Source organism: Symphalangus syndactylus, chromosome 21 (genome assembly GCF_028878055.3).
Source record: "Symphalangus syndactylus isolate Jambi chromosome 21, NHGRI_mSymSyn1-v2.1_pri, whole genome shotgun sequence".
Taxonomy (NCBI): Eukaryota; Metazoa; Chordata; class Mammalia; order Primates; family Hylobatidae; genus Symphalangus; species Symphalangus syndactylus.
Genome location: NC_072443.2, coordinates 58,195,882 through 58,208,443, shown reverse-complemented (window position 1 = coordinate 58,208,443; position 12,562 = coordinate 58,195,882). Strand labels below are relative to the sequence as shown.

The following is a 12,562-nucleotide window of genomic DNA, read 5'->3' as shown; positions in this document are numbered from 1 at the left end:
CTCTAAGAAACCCAGTCTTAATTCCACACAGTGCGTGCACATGCAGTAGCTTCTCTGCTTGAGTGAGCTGGTGTGATTAGGTTTTCTAAGCATGCACACTGGCCTTGCTACTTGTCCTTTTATTCCCTTCCCACAGACCATAGACCAAGAATTATTTTTATTTGTATTATTTTGATTTTTTTAAAGTGAAATGTTAACTTTTCCTCTTTGAAATACATTCCCATTTGGAACATCAGCATACAGTTTGAACATTTATTCGCCTCCTGAGCTTGTACAACAGTCATGGGCGTTGCTGCAGAAGCAAGCGAAAAGCCAGATGAGTGCTTCTAAGCTTAGGAGGAAGAGAGGTGAGTAAGGCTCGTGGGCGATCACTTGTCAGCTGGGGCCTCTGGAAAGCAAGAGGTTGAGTCAGAATTCTGGGTGCACTGTCCTGCTAGTGCTTTTCTTCCACTGTGGTGAGATTGGAGGTAGGATGTAATGGTGGGGGTTGCGGGGAAGCACTGGCCTTGGAGTCAAGAGTGCGGCACTCAAGTGTGTACTGTTGTGCCCTGGGCAAGTCACCTCAAAGCTCTGAGTCTTGGTTTCCTCATTTGCACAGCGGGGTGAATGCTACCCCTGCTGTTCCCCAGGGGTGACGGGTCACTGCCTTGGTGAGGACAGTGCTTTGCAGATGTGCAGGTGTTTTGCCACCTCAATCAGTTGGGCGGTTTCTTTTTTTTTCTTTTACAAGATGAGGGGATTCAAAGCAAACCCCTTGCTTAACTCGGGAAGCTCTAATATTTGAAGGAACTGCTTAACAGGCTGCAGAACCTGTTCTGAGTGCTATTTTGGCACCAATTCCTTTTTGTTTGTGTAGTAAAGTTACTCAGTGAAGATGGTGTAACACCAAATGTAGACTCTCACAATAGGTAAAATAGCTCCATTTTACAGTTAAGGAAGCTGAGGTTCAACTGAGGCCCCAAAGCTAGTTAACGTACTAGTTCTTAGAACATTCTTTGAACATAAAGACTGTGATGAACTCCCTTCTGAGCCACTCACAAATACTAGCCAACCACTCTCCTGCAGATCTTTGGGAAAGGGAAATTAGAAGTTCTTTTGGAGAGGCAGAGGTTGGGGAAAACTCGTCACCCACAGAGTGAACTCCCACGTGGGGCTGCAAGGAAACCGAGCAAACCCGGTCCAGGCAGGACTCACCTTTGGCCTCTTCCCAGAGGATGTCCTGAAGAAACTTCCCCAGGGCCTGGCTGTGCTGCTGGTACTGAACCCCTGACAGCTTGATTCCAACATCGAAGGGGGCGTTGAACTAGGAGGCAGGGCAGGGAGGACCCAGGAGATATCAGAGGTCATGCCCATCCCCATCCCAAAAGGGACTCTGGGCTCTCTGCTCTCTCCTCAGGAGTGGAGAGGGAGAATGGCCTTTGGGCCCCAGCAGGGACTGCTGAGTGATACCTCAGCCAGGTTCTCTTCCTTTCTCAGGACCATAGCTCACCTTCCCACTCACCATCTTTCAGACACTTACCTTGCAGTCTCATGCCTCTCAGCCTTAGCCTCTAATGGGATTGCTGATAAAAGCTGTGGTGTCCCCTAGTATGAGATTTTTTTTCTCCCTTGCAGTTTTGAAGACAAAAGGTTGAGTCACCAGTGGCAGCATTTCAGGCCCTGGCAGGGGGTCTGCCCATCATTCTCAGCACTGGCCTGCTGGCCTTCTATTCCTTCCCTGCTCCCAGCTCTTTCTCCTTTCTCTCTTGTCTGTTTCTTCTCCTTTTTCTCCTTCCCTAGGTATTTTTTCTCTCATATGTATAGACCTTTCTTTGATGCCTGGAAAATCAAAAGGAAGCTGATGTTTTCCTAGAAAGAAGCTCTGAGCCAAGTTTCTGTGCCTCCATTTCTTCCCCTCTGCAGGGAGAGCGCCCCATCTCTTCCATTTTCCAGGCATTCCTGAGATGATTTACTGGAGCTCAAAGCTTTGGGTAAGTGGGAAGGAACTCTGCTGCAGCCATGTGGCAGACTTCCCTTGAGAGCAGAGATTGTCTCTGCCAGTGGCTACCTCGGTGCCTGGCCATGTTGGGCACTGACTTGTCTGAGTCAGGGAAGGATCTTAGTGCTGGGTCATTTGGTCCTCACAGTAGAAGCCCAGGGAGTTGGAGGCCAAGGACTAGAATGCAGGACTTTTAAACCCATCTGGCTCTGAAAACTGCTTTAGTCCCATTGCCCCTCCTCTGCGTCAGGCCAGGCGTCCTCAGTGCCTCCCTGTGGGGTAGGTGCTACCACTGCCCGTTTTACAGGTGAGGACAGAGGCGCAGAGAAGCTGTTAAACAACCAATAGCTATGCGTTCCCTTTTCGAAATCTCCCTCCCCTTAACTCCACCGTGAAGGTGGACCCAGTGGGGAATGACATGATTTATTATTATTTTTTGTTTTTAAGGAAAGCTGGGGCCTTCCATTCCCTCCAGTAAATACTCGTTTTTCTTCTACCTCTGAGGCAAATGTGGGGTGGCCGATCACCTGGCAGACATCTTAGGAAACATGAGCACCGGCCTGGGAAACTGCTGGCCTGGCCTAACGCCTGGCGCTGTGGTGCAGGCAAGTGAGAGGTGTCATAGTGCTGGCTGGTGGGGGCCTGGGAGGGAAATGTTTGCGGGGAGGTAGAGGGGCCTGAGATGAGAGAGGTGGGTGGGACACTAGGTTGTGAGGGGTTTGGTAGTGGGGTGCTCCAGGGCTCTGCAGCCGCTCCTCTTCTGGCAGCCCCAACATTCCCCAGGCGTTTGACTTCTGGTTCTAGCCAAGGCAGTATGGGTCACATGCTCCAAGGCTAGCTTTCACAGAAACTGCAAAGTTCCCACTGTACCAGCCCCACCTTGCGTCATCAGCCACCAAGACCTCTTTCTCATCTGGGCTACTGTGCAGCTCCGCTGGCTAGGATGACCATGTGTGGAGCTGGCCATCTCACCAGCAAAATAGCCTGGTTTTGGCATAAGGGTATGCAGCTCTTTCAAATGGGAATCTAGCAGATCCCATCGTGTAGAGGAAAGGTCTGAACACCGCTAGGCGCTGGTGAGGATGAAAGTGAGCAGGGGCTGGGGGAAGCTTCTGACGGCTTTATTCTTCGACTGGAGAAGAGTATGGTGAACAGGCAGGCAGAGGCCAAGGTGGGCACATTTCACTTCTCCGGAAGGAAGAGGTCTCCCCTGGGCCACTGTGCACTGTCTCTGTCCATCAGACCAGTGAGGAGGAAGAGGGCTTGGGGACTGGAGTCAGCCCTGACCTTGTGTTGCGTCTCTTCCACACACCGCTCTGGTACCTTGGGCAAGTGAGTTCACCTCTGAACTGTTCCTTGGCTCTAAAGTGGGAATAATGCCAACCCTGCTTACCTCACAGGTTGTCGTAGGGAGGAGGTGGGCGGTTAGAGGTGAAGTTGGTATCCTTGGGCACAGCGTCTAATAGCTGCCATCATTAAGTGCTACCTTGGGGGAATCCTGCCTTAGCTGCGAAATGGTGTCGCCAACCAAATACTTAAAGAAACCATTCCCTGAACCACAGCCACAGGAAGGTTGTATAGACAACCCCGTAAAATCCTTTACTCTCTCCTCCTCTCCATCCTTGGGTTGTCTTAGCTTTCTCCTTGCCCCACGCACGATTTGTCAGATCAAATCGTCCAGACCTGCCCTCTCCTTGCCTCCAGGTGAGGTGAGTGGGTGCCGGAGCCTGGGCTGGTGCCAGCCCTCCCATCCAGGGTGCTGTTTTGAAGCACTCCACCCCCCAGTTCAGGCCCTGGAAGCCCCTGAGTAAAACACGGTTTTCTGCAGAGAAACATCTTCAGTCTGGGCCTGCCGTTTATTTCTGGGTGTCTTTGTCTCTGGGCACTGTATTTTCTGTCCCCTTTGAGTCACCTGGAGGCTCTGGCACCCTCTCTCCTCTGCCCAGGCTCCTTCCATCCCTATTCTGTTGTAGCAAAGTTACTTCTCCTAGATGTTTTTCTGTTAATGGGCAAAGACCTCACAGAGCCCAGGGCAGAGCTCAACTCCTGTGGTACTGGTTTTATAGTTCTGGGGAGCTTGTAGTTGGGACCCTGTTCACTGCCACTTCTCCCTGCCCTCCCTCTTCTCTGACCCACCCTCCTCGCTGCCACAGAAGCATAAAACTGCAGGGGTACCAACCCGGATTTCCAGTTCATCCTCTGCCCCTTCTGCCTGACCTCCATCTTCTGGGCGGAGCCAGCCTTCTAGAGCTCGGGGCTGCAGCTTGGCTGGTGGCTTCTTGGACTCCTTTCTCTGCTGGAAGGGGGAAATAGTCTCTTTAGGACTATAAGCCCCCATGTCCTTCTAGAAACAGTGAGGTCAGACCCAGAGTCCTTTGTGCTCTGGGAGAAGGCTAAAGCCCAGAGATTGTGCTGCTGCTCCAGGTCACAGAGCTGGTTGCTAAGTGTCAGGGCTGGAACAAGATACCCTAGTCAGCATGTGGGGCTTTGTGGGGAGGTCTCACCTGGACTCTCTGGTGTTCAGGGCTCAGGAAGCTGGAACCTGCCATGGCCAAGTCCAGCCAGAGCATGCCGAGGAGCAGGAGGCTGCAGACGGTCCCTGGGGAGGGCATGGCCTCAGCTGGGTTGCAGACAGGTGGGCCTGGGGGAGAGAGGGTCTCCAGGCAGCTGCCTCACCTTCTCATGTGCCTCTGAGCTTGCTCAGGTAGGAGCCCAGCAAATGGCGTGAGGGGCTTTACCATCTGGGGGGTCTTGACTGCTGTATAGAGAGGACCCCCCCCACCCCACCTCCCAAGGTAGAAGAGAATGGATGTGTGTTCTCTTCTCCAAGGCTGTTCAGGGCAGAACGCCTGGCAGCAGGACTTGATAGGGGTTGGGGGTCCTCCCCAGTGCCTTTCGTCCCAGGCTCTGAGGAGCTCGTGGCAAGTCTTTTCATGAGGAGTGAGGAAGCTGAACCAGCAAGGGCCCCAGGGGACTTAGCAGGGAGAAGGGTTAGAGGCAGCTCCTAAATGAAGCTTTGTCTTTCAGCCAGACAGACTCAGATTGTCCAACATCCCCTGTGTTTAGAGGGGACTCCTGAGGCCCAGAGAAGTTAAATGGACGGGCAGCAGTCACGGACAATAAACCTGTCAGCAGGCGCACACGGAGAGTAGAGGGAGCCTACCTGCAATTCCTGGCGGAGGTGGTGCCTGGTGGCTGTCGGGTCCTTATATAGGATGACTGGTGTTTGTTTTAAACCAGCAACCCCATCCCAGAGGTGGCCTAGCTTCCGTGGGGCTGATGTACATTCCTTGGGAACTAAAAATGTTCATGTCCTCTGGGTAGAAGTCAACAGTGGAGGTCAGATGCCCTGCGGGATTGCTGGGTTGGCGAGGGGTGAAGCATGTGCTCCAGCTGTCCCTGGAACACAGGGTGGCGGGGCACCCCAAGTGAGCATGGCCCTGGTGGAGGAGGGAGGGAGGAGAGTGGCCCTGGGGTCTGGGTGCAGCTTTGTTGCTGTGTGACCTTAGCTTACTCGCCCTTTCTCCCTGGGTAAAATGAGGCAGTCATCACTCGGAGAGCTCTGAGACCTCCCCAGTCCGGCGCCCCGTTGTTTCCCATGTGCTGTTGCTGCTCTGGCGTCTGTGAGCCCCGGGAGCCTGCAGGGAGTCAGGCTGGTGATTCTACACCTTCCCGAGGAGGAGAGTCCCACCTCCCGGTTGAGCAGATTGCTCCTGATCGTCCTCTCCAGAGAGTGGGTGTGGGGATAACTTCAGCCAGTGGCTATACTTCAGTCATTTCTGCCAGGTGCTGTGACATGACTGCCTGGCCTGGCGTTTTTTCACATAGCAGCTTGCCTTGCCTTTCCCCATCAGCTTTGGTCCCTATTTTAGTGGATGCCTCTTCTGAGAGGGAAGTGCATTGGACCTAGAGTTGGAAGATCTACACTTAGCATGGGCCTGGCTCCTCCCTCATTGACTGGCCTTAGGCAGACCACAAATAATTCTCCTTACCCAGAGTCTTTGAGGGTGAAATGAGGCGATGGGGGAAGTGGCTTCTAACCTGTGAAACACCCTGCAGATGACAATGGTTTCATACCAGGCCCATAGGACTTCCCAGCACAGTCCAAGGCCACTGCCTCATTTCCCTTGGCCCCAGGAGTTTCTTCCTTTCTGGAGTGCTTCATCCAACTGGGTGCCCAGGCAGGAACCCCTAAGGGCCAACAAGTTGTCTGCAGAGAAGTTCTAGCAGTTCAGGAGAGGAGCTCACCTTAGGCTGGGGCTTGCGGCAGGGATGTTAGCAAAGGCTCCAGGAAAGAAGCCTGTGGTGAACTTGGGGCAGGGCTTTGAAGGGAGGGCTTTGCGGCAAGCAGAGGGGAGGTGAAGGCATGGGTAGAGTACGTCAGGGCAGCAAGGAGAAGGCTGGGTGGCTTGGGGGAGGGTGGTGATGGGGTCATAACAAAAACATTAGAAGGTGGTTTGGGGCCAGGTGATGGATGCCTTGGGAGCTGCTAGCCCAAGAAGTTTGGGCTTTTTTTGCAGAGGGCAGCCACCGAGGATTCTTGAGGAGAGAGAGACCATAGAATGAATGAAAGAGTTGGAAAGACTTGAAAGCTCTGGGAGGCTGAATCCTTTATTTCGCTGGAAGAAAAACTGAATGCCAAGAGGGCCACACTTTCCCCAAAGCTATACAGCCATCAGGGGTAATGCTGGGACTCCCCCATGGATCTCTTGACTCCGAATACAGTGCTCTTTCTGATATGCCATCTGGCTCTGTAATGAACATCGTGTTCCAGGAAAATCAGTCTGCGCTGAACAGGATGGAATTGGGGCAGGATGTCCAGTGAGGAGGACATTGAGGCAGTAGAGCAGTTGATTGCCAAATGACCGCCTACCCTGACTTAAAAGATCAACCTCAGGGTGGATTGGAGCTTTCTAGAGTCTCTTGGGACAGCAGAAGCACAGGCCAGGTTGGACTGAATCTTTAAGTGGGACATGAGGGACAAAGTACCTCCTGTTGGTAAACATCTCACCACCAGCCCACTGTGGTGGCTAAAATCCCACCTTTAGTCCCAGCAACATGTGAGCATGTCACCAGGAGGTCTTCACAGGCCTGTCTGCCACCTGAGTGTAGACATCTTTTGGCCCTGGAGCCCAGAGAGGCTGAATGTGGAGAGGGTGGAGAGAGGTCTGTAGTCCTCAGAGAAGACGTGCAGCTTTTTCAGAGCCACCAACCCCATAAAAAAAAAAAAAATCCTCAAACAGAAAAACCCTAACTGTGGTGACCAGGTACCTCCTGAGACATGAAGCCTCCACTTACCTGGACCCTGGAGGCCTCTCCGGGCACAGCTGCCAGTGTTGATCTTAGATAAGACCGCCAGCAAGTAAACACCCACTGCGCAAAGCTGTGTTATCTTTGGGGAACTGAAATGTCCCCTGGGAGTTGGAAACTCCCCTAACCACATACCACAGAGTTGGGGAAGGAAGAGCTGATGGACAGAAGAACCATGGCGGGAGGAGGCACCCGGAAGCTACCTCGCTGCCCTGTCAGTTATGGAACGGAGGAGAGATGCCGGCTGGAGGACACAGCAAATTTGAACCAAGAGGAGCTTGGAGGAAGCCCGAGTGACCTGGAGGGGACTGGCTGACCTTCCTCATTCTTTCCAAGTGTGAATGATAACCAAGCCCAGTTTGGCAACTCCTTGAGGGTGAGGACGAAGCCCTGTTCTCCTTTTTGGAACTTGGTGGGGGCTCAGGAAGCAGGTTCTCTCCAGTCGGTGGCTTTCCTTTCTGTTGCGGGTCTCTCGAGGGCCTGCCTTCATGAAGGCACATGAGTGACTCATCATTTGTGAATTAATTGCTATAGGTAAAGGGCATCCGAGAACAAATTATCTTCAAAGACTTTTCATTATAATTTTATTTGTACTGATAATTAGTTGGTTTAGCAAGTTCTTTTTTCATAGATTTGGCTAAACGTCAGTCTGAAAGGGGTAAATTCTGGGGTTCTAGAAAGAGATTTTATTCTTTGATATAGGGCTATTTGGTGGGGTTTCTTTTTGTCCTAGTTGTAGCTTCCATAATTTCTAGATTCACATTTTCCAATAGAAATATACAGGCATACCTTGGAGGCATTACAGCTTTGGTCCCAGACCACAATGAAGTGAGTCACACGAATTTTGTTGGTTTCCCAGTGAATATAAAACTTATGCCGATACCATACTATAGTCTAAGTGTGCAACAGCATATGTCTAAATGAATATACGTATATTTTTTTTTGAGACAGGGTCTTGCTTTGTCACCCAGGCTGGAGTGCAGTGGCACTGTCATGGCTCACTGCACCCTCCGCCTCCCTGGACTCAGATGATCCTCCCACCTCAGCCTCCCCAGTAGCTGGGACTACAGGTGCACACCACCACACCTGGTTAATTTTTGTATTTTTTGTAGAGACAGAGTCTTGACTTGTTGCCTAGGCTGGTCTTGAACTCCTGGCTTAAGTGATCTGCCTGACTTTGCCTCCCAAAGTGCTGGTATTACAGATGTGTAGTCTTTGAAATCCAGTGTGTGTTCTTACAGTGCATTTCAATTTGGACTAGCCATGTTTCAAATGCTCAGCAGCCACATGTGGCTCATTCTAGATAGGCGGCCATCGCTCTTAAATCCTCCCTAACCTTAGCCATGCTTTCTCATCCCTCCTCTTCGCGAAGCTCTGCCTCTCACTGGGGCTTCCCTAGCCTCCGGCCATCTTGGGGCCAAAGCTTTAACACTTTGCCTCTCTAGTGTCTTCTGTTCCCCTGCAATGGCTTCTGCTTTCTGCCTTAAAATACACCCAGGTTCCTAATCCTGAAAACGTCTGTTGTGCGCCGATCCCACCCTCCCCTTGTGTTACCATCTCTGTTTCCTTCCCCTTTCCTTGTGTCCTCTTTTTTGCTGTGTCCTGGCCCTTCAAAACTTGAACTTGACTCTCATCCCCACCGCTGTACTGAAACTGTTGTCTCAGCATTGCTGATCATCCAGCCTTTTAGTCTATGGACCGCTAAGAGCCATAGGACCTCAGGGTGGGACGTGGCCTGGAGGGCCATCTCATCTCAATTTCCAAAGACAGACCTGTGTTGGGTTGTGTTGGATTCACGAGGAAAGCTTCATAAGTTTTATGCACGTTTATAAGACTCCATTCTTGGATTCTGATCCAGTAGCTCTGGCGTGGGGGCCTTAGAATCTGTTTCAAGTATCTCAGGTAATTTTGATTATCAATTATCAAGTATCCCAGGTAAATTTTGATTATAAATGCTTGCTTCCAGCAGAAAATTTAAACATATGGAAGATGAAGTCTTTCTCTCTGAATAACCCAGTTCAGTTTCCACTAATGTGAATATCTTATATAACCATAGTACATTTATCAAAATTAAAACACCAATGTTAGCACATTACTGTTAATCTCCAGACTATTTGTAAGTCACCAATTTTTCCATTGTCCCATCTGTTCTTCCTTTTCTTTCTCTTGTCATAACCACTTTTAGAGGGTTTTGAATGGTATCATTTTGTCTTCACCGTCGGCTTATTAGCTATACTATACTGTTCTATTCTTTGAGTGGTTGCTCTAGGATTTACAAATATGACTTCAACATATTGCAGAATACCTTCAACAACTACGATATCATTTCACAGATAGTGTAAGAACTGCACCACAGAATGCTTTCATTTCCCCACTTCTATTCTTTGTGATATTATTGTCACACATTTTATTTTTACATAAGGTATGAGCCCCACAATGCATGTTAAATAGTCAAAGTTTTTAGACAGATTAAAGACATTAAGAAAAAGTCTTATGAACTCAGGTATTTACTATCGTGTTGCTCCTTATTCCTTAGTGCAGATCCATTTTTCTTTTTTATTTGAGACAGGGTCTCACTGTGTCACCTGGGGTTGAGTGCAATGGCGTGATCTCAACTCACTGCAGCCTCCACCTTCAGGGCTCAACTGATCCTCCCACCTCAGCCTGTAAAGGGATATCGGAGTTGTTGACGGTATTTGCAATATGTTGAAGTCATTTTTTTTTTTTTTTTTTTTTTTTGAGATGGAGTCTTGCTCTGTTGTCCAGGTTGGAGTGCAGTGGCGTGATCTTGGCTCACTGCAACCCTTACCTCCTCGGTTCAAGCAATTCTCCTGCCTCAGCCTCCTGAATAGCTGGGACTACAGGCTTGTGCCACCACACCCAGCTAATTTTTGTATTTTTAGTAGAGATGGGGTTTTGCCATGTTGGCCAGGCTGGTCTTGAACTCCTGACCTCAAGTGATCCACCTGCCTTGGCCTCCCAAAGTGCTGGGATCACAGGCATGAGCCACTGCTCTGGGCCTGAAGTCGTATTTGCAAATCCTAATTTTTGTATTTTTTTTGTAGAGGCAGGGTCTCACCATGTTGGACAGGCTGGTCTCACTCCTGGGCTCAAGCAATCCTGCTGCCTCAGCATCCCAAAGTTCTGGGATTACAGGTGTGAGCCACTGCGCCCAGCCTGTTTTTCATCTAGTATTTTCCTTCTGCCTGAAGGAAACTTCTTTGACATTTCTCGTAATGGCAGCTCTGCTGGTGATTAATTCTTTCAGCTTTTATTTGAAAGAGTCTGTATTAAAAAAAATACATATTTTCACTAGGTATAGAATTTGAGGCTGACAGGTTTTTTTTTTTAAATTTTTTCAGTACTTTAAAGATGTTAATTTTCTTATGGTTTGCCTACTTTCTGATGAGAAGTTGGCTGCTGCTCCTTTTTTTTTTTTTTTTGAGACAAGAGTCTTGCTCTGTCACCCAGGCTGGGGTGCAGTGGCACGATTTTGGCTCGCTGCAACCTCCACCTCCCGGGTTCAAGCAATTCTCCTGCCTCAGCCTCCCGAGTAGCTGGGATTACAGGCACCTGCTACCATGTCTGGCTAATTTTAGTAGGGACGGGGTATCACCATCTTGGTCAGGCTGGTCTCGGACTCCTGACCTCGTGATCCACCCGCCTCAGCCTTCCAAAGTGTTGGGATTACAGGCGTGAGCCACTGCGCCTGGGCTGCTGCCACTCTTATATTTGTTCTTCTGGATGGAATGTCTCTTTTTTTTTTCTGGTTGCTGGAAACATGGGCTATTCCCACCCCTATGTGAGCTCCAGCTGCTTGGTCTATTGGTTTCACCCTTCATATATGAAGGTTAGTACTTGGCCAAAGACTCCAGGAGACCCCTCAGCTCTCAGGAGCTTGCTCTGTGCAGCTTCTTCCTCTTGTCCTCCTCTGCCTTCACTTCTGCCTTGGTCTTTTTTGTTTGTTTGTTTGTTTTTTGAGACAGAGCCTTGCTCTTTCGCCCAGGGCAGAGTGCAGTGGTGTAATCTCTGCTCACTGCAACCTCCGCCTCCCTGGTTCAAGCAATTCTCCTGCCTCAGCCTCCCAAGTAGCTGGGATTACAGGGGTGCACCACCATGCTGGGCTAATTTTTGTATTTTTAGTAGAGACAGGGTTTCACCATGTTGGCCAGCTGGTCTCGAACTCTTGATCTCAGGTGATCTGCCCGCCTTGGCCTCCCAAAGTGCTGGGATTACAGGCGTGAGCCACCACGCTCGGCCTGCCTTGGTCTTCCTGAACTCTGACTTCTGTCTCTTCAACTCCTGGAGACTACTAGACTCTGGAATCTCTCTTTACCTTTTGGCCCAGAAACTGCTTCTGGGTAGTAATCTGGGGCATTTGTTGTGCTTACGTGTTTCCCTTTTCCCAAACACTGCCTGTTGTCCTATGTCTGAAAGCAGTAGTTGTTTCATGTATTTTTCGTGATTTCCTAGTTGTTTATAGTGTGAGGGAAATTTTTATTATTAAAGAGACAGGCTCTTGCTGTGTTGCCCAGGCTGATCTCAAACTCCTGGGCTTAAGAGATCCTCCTCCTTCAACCTTCCAAAGTGCTGGCCACTGTGCCCAGCCAGGGAAATTATTTTTTTTTAGACAGAGTCTCGCTCTCTTGCCGAGGCTGGAGTGCAGTGGTGCAATCTCAGCTCACTGCAACCTCCGCCTCCTGGGCTCAAGCGATTCTTGTGCCTCAGCCTCCTGAGTAGCTGGCACTACAGGCACACACCACTGCACCTAATTTTTGTATTTTTAGTAGAAATGGGGTTTTGCCATGTTGGCCACGCTGGTCTTGAATTTCTGGGCTCAAACATTTTGCCCGTCTTGGCCTTTCGAAGTGTGGGATTACAGTTGTGAGCCACCATGCCTGGCTGGGAAATTCTTATAATCGTTAATCCTTTATATGCAGAAGTGGAAGGTCTCCCCTTAGTGTTTCTGGACTCGCTTGTAAATGGAAGCCTGTGAATCTTCTAGTTTTGGGAGTTGTTTTCACAGTGGCTTGCTGAGTTTTGTACTCAGAGTGGATGAGTATTTGATGGCAATTTTTGGGGGTCTCTGGCTTATAGCACCATAAAAGCTCCCTTTTCTTCACCCTGCTGATCTCTCAGAGGTATTGTGTCTATGAAGGCTTTGGCCTGCTCCATGTTCTAGGGTCTGTGGGTTTCTTTTGCTGTCCCAGTTGCTTTGTTTTTGCAAAAGGATTAAAAACATGGCTGCTAGTGCCATCTGGCCCTAACCAGAGC

At 49.8% G+C, this 12,562-nt stretch overlaps 1 protein-coding gene across 2 annotated transcripts; it reads right to left on the bottom strand.

Annotated features, from left to right (window-relative positions):
* On the bottom strand, positions 1-7,216 carry GHRL (ghrelin and obestatin prepropeptide). Of its 2 annotated transcripts, none has more exons than XM_063630423.1 (5): positions 5,142-7,216; positions 4,483-4,619; positions 4,158-4,274; positions 1,195-1,303; positions 1-388 (listed from the first exon to the last, which is right to left on the bottom strand). In XM_063630423.1, the coding sequence occupies exons 2-5, from the start codon at positions 4,588-4,590 to the stop codon at positions 369-371; spliced, it is 354 nt and encodes a 117-aa protein (XP_063486493.1). In that variant the 5' UTR covers positions 4,591-4,619; positions 5,142-7,216; the 3' UTR covers positions 1-368. The 2 variants fall into 2 exon arrangements, with proteins under 2 accessions (XP_063486493.1, XP_063486494.1); XM_063630424.1 differs by having other exon boundaries at positions 4,158-4,271.
* Between the last annotated feature and the right edge of the window lie 5,346 nt (positions 7,217-12,562).